This window comes from Dipodomys spectabilis, unplaced genomic scaffold (assembly GCF_019054845.1).
Source record: "Dipodomys spectabilis isolate Male_0828 unplaced genomic scaffold, ASM1905484v1 ptg000006l, whole genome shotgun sequence".
Classification (NCBI taxonomy): domain Eukaryota; kingdom Metazoa; phylum Chordata; class Mammalia; order Rodentia; family Heteromyidae; genus Dipodomys; species Dipodomys spectabilis.
Genome location: NW_024870683.1, coordinates 7,932,333 through 7,939,419, shown reverse-complemented (window position 1 = coordinate 7,939,419; position 7,087 = coordinate 7,932,333). Strand labels below are relative to the sequence as shown.

Sequence of the window (7,087 nt, the reverse complement as noted above, 5' to 3'; positions counted from 1 at the left end):
GGGATCCCCAGGGCTAGAGAAGTACAAACTTTGAGAGATGTCTCAGGAGAGAAAAGAAAGATGGAGTGGGAAGAAGGGGAGTAAACAGATTTGAACTGAAAATGTCTCAAGGGTCCAACATGGCTCATTATAATAGCCTCTAATCTCATGAGGGGTGTGTGTGTGTGTGTGTGTGTGTGTGTGTGTGTGTGTGTGTGTGTGTGTGTGTGTGTGTGTGTGTGTGTGTGTGTGGTTAGGATGAATTGAATCATACTATAATGTAAAATACACAGTGAATTCCAAAGGCAATAAGAAAAAAAAGAATTCTGAATGTTTCATTAAAGTTTTACATTGACTACTTATTTTTTCAAGACAGAGTCTTGTCATGTAGCTCAAGCAGGCCTGGAATTCATGACCCTCTCTACCTGAGTCTCCCAAATGCTGAGAGTATATAGGTATGTATCACCATACCCAGCAACTACATATTTAGGTGGAAGAATGTTATATATGCTGGCTTAAATGGAATATATATTGCAATTAATTTTACTGGCTTCTTTTTACTTTTTGAACTGGCTACTAGGAAAACAAAATGTACACATGGCTTATATCACATTCCTGCTGCACAGCACTGGGGTAAGTACTGTCATTCTTGGGCTGTAGATTGTATGTCATGCTGGGGTTCTAACACCTGAAACAGGGAACTAGAACAGAGGGTTCCCATTGAATGGTATGTATTATTTTACATGCATATGATTTAATGAATGGATGGATGAGTAAATTTGTGAATGAATGAATTGAGGAATGGATGGATGACTGAAGATTATAGCTTTCAAGGAATTAGCATTTAAACTATTGAGGATTATTTGTGGATACACAAATGATAGAAATAGAAACGTGTTAAAGAAAGGTTACAGAAAGGCTTGTAATCCTAGCTACTCAGGAGGCTGGGATCTGATGTTTGAGGTTCAAAGCCAGCCCAGGGGAAACTCCATGAGACTCATCTCCAATTAACCACCAGAAAACGGAAGTGGAACTGTGGCTCAAGTGGTAGAGCACTGTCCTTGAGCTGAAGAGCTCAGGGACAGCACCCAGGCCTAGAGTTCAAGCCCCATGACCGACAAAAAAAAAACAAAAATTACAGAAAGCTCACAAAGGTTTTGAAATAGGTGTCTCAAAGAGTATTTTATAGGACTCACTTAATTCAAGAGCCTAAGAATCTAAACCCTTGCTTTACCTCCTCTTTTATCTTTTGAAAAAGTATTTCTATAGCACTTTAACACATGCCAGGGACAGTCCTAGACATCTTGCACACATTAACTCACTTAAACTTCACATATACACCATGAAGGAAGCACTTATTCCCCTTCTATGAAGGAGGAAACTAAGCACACAGATGTTAAATATCTTACCCAGGATCACCCAATAAGGAATGAACTGTATTCAAGGCAGGACCCCTGGTCCCAGGGACTATATCCCTATTACACCCTTCATCTGCCTTCTGTCATTCTCCCCAAGCTTCTCTAATAGACAACTCTCTCCTTCCTCCCTCCCTCCCTCCCCCCCCCTCTCTCTCTATCTTAGCCTCACTTCTAGTTCCAGTTCCTTGAGCCTCATATATCTGGGAGATTATATACTAGAAACCATATTAAGTAATCCCCAACTTCTCCACAAATAAGACACAAACTACCATAGCGATACAAATACAACTGCCTATTAATCCTGAATCCCTTCTGCCTTCCTCCCTGAGCCTTGCCCATATTACCTTCTTCCTTCCCAGCCCATGATGCTCCTCTCCCAGACCTTGCTTGGGCCCTGCCCTACTCTCTTGAAACAATCTAGGGAAGTGGGTATTGGGAGAGGGTGTAGCTGAGGGATCATAACTCTGAAGAAAGATTTTTCTGACAGTCCAGCAGATGCCTGAGAGGCGACTATAAGGATATAGAATTGGGGATCTTTCTAGCTACCTCTTTGGCCAGTGCCTGGGAGGTACATTTCAATTCCTCCCCACAATGAGGAGGTTCTTTTTCCAGTCTCGGTTTAGATAGCACCAGTGACACAGTAACCCTGAATTTCTCCCCACTGGGAGTCAGTGCACCCAATATGCCTCAGACCCACCCAGCAGGGACTTCCATTCCAGCCTCTGTTGACATAACCAGCTCAGTTTTACCAGGGAGCAGCCCTGGCCTGGGACCAAACATAGGCTGGAACACTAAGAAGGAACCAAAAGCCCACCTTCCTCTCTTTCTCTTATTAAACTGTGAATAATAATGCATTTACTTATTCTCCCACTTAAAAAGTTGTTCAAATCCTTTGAAGAATCTTGCAAGGTAGCTTGGCTAGACAGCAGGCGGGACAGTCCAGTGCCTCTGGTGGAGAGGCCAAGGTCTTCCACTCGTTCGTCTTTTGGTCCAGCAAGTAGGCATTTGGATTGATGGTATAATCCTTGGTCTGGACATCACTGGCTGTGGTGACACCTCCACATACAAACACCTTGTTGTCTCCCACGGAGCAGATAGCATGGGACACATCCAAGGGACAACTGTTGGGCAAGAGAGGCACTGACATGGTGGTCTTGCTGGCCTTTATCTTCTGCAGGTTGATTTCTACACTCTGCCGGTGGCTGTGCACGCACAGGATGTTGTCCTGGTGGAAAGAGAGCAGGGGCCGGTGATTGAACTCGATGGGGAAGGTGATGCACTGGACCACATCCCCCGTGTTGGTGTCAAAACAGTCTACGACCCCAACTCGGGAGATATAGCCCTTCACCAAGCAGCGTCCGGTGACAATGTACAGGTTCCGGTCGCCCTTGGTGATCACGGCAGTGCCATCCATCGGGATGCTCATCTTCCCCGCCAGGCACCAGGCTTCCTTGCGTTCATCGTAACGATAGATATTGGAGACGTAGCGCCGCGGGGCGATGCTTCCACCCACTGAGTACACGGTCCCGCCACAGGTCACCATGGTGTGGAAGACAAGCCCAATGGGCAGGTCAGGCAGCTTGGTCCAGGAGTTGTCATCTATGTCGTACCGCCACGCCGTCTTCAGCCCCGAGATCTGCTCAGTCGTGCCACCGGAGATGTAGATGTAGCGCCCGGCCGCCGTGGCACTGAGCGCTGCTGCCTTGTAGGGCATCTCTGAGAGCTTCAGCCACAGGTTTTCTTGGATAATATAGGCAAACACTCCATCGTTGAACTTCCCGTGAGCCTTCTGGCCACCGAGGATGACCACGGAATCAAGGAGGGCCCCTTTGCGCTGGTAGCTGAGCAGGCTGCCCGGCCGCTCCTGCTTGCGGTCCATCAGCACGCTCTCGATCAGGGTGGCGTGCGCCGAGCTGTTCTCTATGCCCATCAGCTTGTTGCTGGCGAACATCAGCGTCTTGTTGGAGACGGCGTTGAGATTGATGTAATTGAAGAACTTCTTCACATACTTCTCCCGCTCCTCCTTCCGGAAGTACACCCAATTGATGAGTGCGCTGAGAGCCTGGTCCTCGTTGAGCACGTGGAGGTTTTCATCACGCAGCAGGCGGCCAAAGATGACCGGTGGGCAGCGCATGAAGTGCATGGCGCCTTCGGGACTGGCCCAGTAATGGAAGTTGTCACGGATGCCAGAGTAGGCCAAATCTGAGACCTCTTTGAGCTCAAATAACTCAGCCAAGAAGAGGTAGCGCAAGCAGTTGGCCCGTCGGATAGACTTAATGAGGAAATCGTTACAGTGAATGCGCAGACGCGGTGTGTTGAAGTACTGGGCCCCCCGGAGCAGTTCTTCCACATTCTGCTCTGAGATCACCACCTTGCCGCTGTAGAAGTAGTCCAGGAGCTGGTCCACTGTGCTCGGACTCAGGTAGTTGGGGTCGATGGTGATGAATAACTCGTCGGTGGTCTTCATGTCGTTGCTGGAGATGAGGCTCTTCACCAGCGGAGAGACGGCAGCCAGTACATTGCGATGTGCGAAGAAGACATGGTGTTCCACTGTCAGGGCCATGTCCCAGTACTCTTTCCGTTTCCTCTGTTTGTTTAAGTTCTGCAGCACGAAGCTGTTGTAGTTTTTCTCAGTGAATTCCAATTTCATGGTGCTTCTTGCTGGCGGAGGCAGAAGATCAGAAGCAGGTACTGGAGAATAGGGCCTTTGGGATTCAGATTGATGGCTGTTTGCAGGGTAGTTGACAGAGAGGAGTAGGGGGTGGGGTGGGAGAGGGGATGAGGTCATAGAGTGACATCATAAGGTCATCACAATGCCACCCTTGAGGTGGTCTTTCTCAGAGGCATAGAGCCCTTCTCTCCTCTGATGGCTCCAACATTCCTGAGCCAGACATTCTAGAACCCAAGGCCAGAATTCTGGAGGAAACTGCCAACACTGGACTTTCAAATCTCATTTCAAGGCTTCTAGAATGTTAGAGACAATTTTCGTGGGACTGTGGGAAACCACATGTGCAGGGGAGATAAGGAAAGGTGGGCGAGGGGAGGGAAGAGTTTTATCAGATTATCTAGAAGAATCCTCTCACTTTGCTGGAGGGAAACTGAGGTCATGAAAAAGAAAGAATTCATGCAAGGTCACAGAGCCAGTAGAAAACAGAGCAGGGCTGTCTATATCTCAGTACTCTGTACCCTGTCAAGGAGTTCCCTAACCACTCAGCTTTCTACAGTATTTCTCAGGTCTCAGTCCTTTTCTCTGTCAAGGATCCTGGGCATTAGAGAAGAGTCACCCTCGGGTTTCAAGGGTACCATTCTGCCCCAAGCAGAGAGAGAGAAGGAGGAAACTCCTAATTGCCAGATGCAGGAGCCAGGCAGCCTGGGGATAGAAGGGCAGAGACAGATCATTTCCCTCCACATTCCCAGAAGTCCATTTGTAAAATGTTGAAGGGGCAAAGGTCAGGATTTGATGAAGTGGCTCACACTCTAAACCACAGTTCCCTCCCCATCCATGGATGAATAACACTCTGGGAAGAGTTCAAGTGAGAAAATGCTAAGCATGGTGTTTCACTCCTTAGCAAAAGTTCAATAAATGCCAGCTGCAATTTTGCTTTTTTTTTTTTTTTCCTTGTCATACTACAGTTTGCCAGGCGCTGGGGTGGTCTCCGGAGTGTGGCAGGGGATGGGGGTGGGGGTGGGGCAGGGTGGAGATTTCTGAGCCTGCTGCTGGTGAGGCTGCAGACCAATCTCCAGCCCTAGGGTGCACTTCCTTAGCGCTTGGCACTGCCCAGGGACTCCCTGCGCTGAGGCCTCACTGCCTGGCCATCCCACACCTGTTCCCACTGAGCCCAACAGGAGGCGTGGTCTCAGTCGCAGGTTCCTGACTGTTCACACAGACCCAGCCAGCTCCGCCTCCCATGGGGCTGCTTGGGGTGCAAGGCTCTGGGGTTCTGGGGGGTGGGGGAGTGCATCTGTGGCTGTCTAACCTATGGGAAGCTTCCAGGAAGGACACAGCCAGGCCCTTGCACTTGCAAGATGGTGCCTAGAAGACCTGGTTTAGGCCCTTGTCAGGCCAGACTCAGGTCCTTGAGCTCAGTTTGGGGCCGCAAGTCCCACTCCAGAATCTCAGGTGGTCCTGAGCGCCCCTTTCTAGGAGACTGCCAGTTTCAGATTAGGAGATTCTCCAGCTCTTCCCTCTCTGGCTTAAGTCAAATTCTCATTCTTGATTCTCTCTCTCTCCTTCCTTCATTCTAGATCAAACTTAGCTTGGGATCTAGTGATTTGAAAATTATTTTCTAAAAGACAGTTACTTTTTAAGACTTTGTTCACTTTGATGCCTGGACAGGAGAGACTGAGTCTTGCCGGGAGCTAGTGGTTTACACCTGTAATCCTAGCTATTCAGGAGGCTGAGATCTGAGGATCATGGTTCAAAGCCAGCCTGGGCAGGAAAATCTATGTGGTTAATCTCTGATTAACCACTAGAAAAGAGGAAGTGGAGCTGTGGCTCAAAGCACTAGAATGTTAGCAGCTCAGGGACAGCACCTAGGCCCTAAGTTCAAGCCTTACACCTGACAAAGCAAAAAAAGAAAGAGAGAGAAAGAGAGAGAGGGGGGAAGGAAGGATGGAAGGAAGAAGACTAAGTCTTCTGGGATATGACTCATGGCTTAGAATTTCTGAGGAAATTCTGGGGGTATGATGTGTGGCTAAGAATTTCTGGAGGAAGGCTCCCTACACAATGCTCTGAATGCTTCTCTTACCTCCTGAGAAGCAGCAGCCATTTGACAGATGCAGCCAATTCTGTGTATCTTTGTTCTATTAGTATGAATGCTGACATCTCTGGTTCCCACTGGTATCCAGGTTGGTAGATCTCACTTCCTGGGAATCTACAGGAGCAGAGGCCAGTAGGCCCCAAAGTACCAGTGCAGGAAGGATCTTTCTCATGGATGCCTTCAGCCAGAAACTGTGCCTGGAGGGTGTGGTAGAAACCAGAGGATCTGACAGACCTAACCCCAAGTGTCAGATCTCCTCCAGACACACAAACTGAGGCCTGAGGCCTAGTGAGGGAAGCCTGTTCTTAGAGACACAAGTCAGGGTTGTGTCTCCTTCCTCACCCTCTGGCTTCAAAAGAGGGTGGGTAATCCAGATTGTTTGTGCTCTAGGCTGTTGTTCGATTTGTGAGACTTGCCATCTTCAAAGAACCATTACAGCGATGTATGTCTACAGTCTCAGCAACTGGGGAGGGTGAGGCAGGAGGACCTTTTGAGTTCAGAAGTTTTAAGATCAGCCTATGCAATGTAGTGAGATCCCATCTCACACACACATACACACACACACACACACACACATACACACACACACACAAGTGTGATATGGCAGTATACATACTGAAACCCCAGCATGCTGGAGGCTGAGGCAGGAAAATCAAGTTTCATTGTAAGATCTAGTCTCAAGAAAAAGAAAAAAAAGGACAGGAAGTCCATCAAAGTAGTGTGAAATGGGAGTGTTCAACTGTTTTCCCTGTCTGGCTTTTTTTCAGTCCTGGAAAACAGCTTTTTCTTTAATCCTACCAACTGTGAAAACAGAGTCTAGCCTCTACAGGCTGGTGGCATTCCAGCTCCCACCACTACCACCTGGCTGTGTGTGTGTGTGTGTAGTGTGTTGGTATCCCTAGAAGCCACCAGGAAGTTCAACTGGCAGTT

At 48.4% G+C, this 7,087-nt stretch overlaps 1 protein-coding gene across 1 annotated transcript; it reads right to left on the bottom strand.

Annotated features, from left to right (window-relative positions):
- Window positions 1-2,192: 2,192 nt before the first annotated feature.
- Window positions 2,193-4,123, bottom strand: Ccin (calicin). The gene has a single exon (XM_042697800.1). The coding sequence runs from the start codon at window positions 4,045-4,047 to the stop codon at window positions 2,281-2,283; it is 1,767 nt and encodes a 588-aa protein (XP_042553734.1). The 5' UTR covers window positions 4,048-4,123; the 3' UTR covers window positions 2,193-2,280.
- Window positions 4,124-7,087: the final 2,964 nt, after the last annotated feature.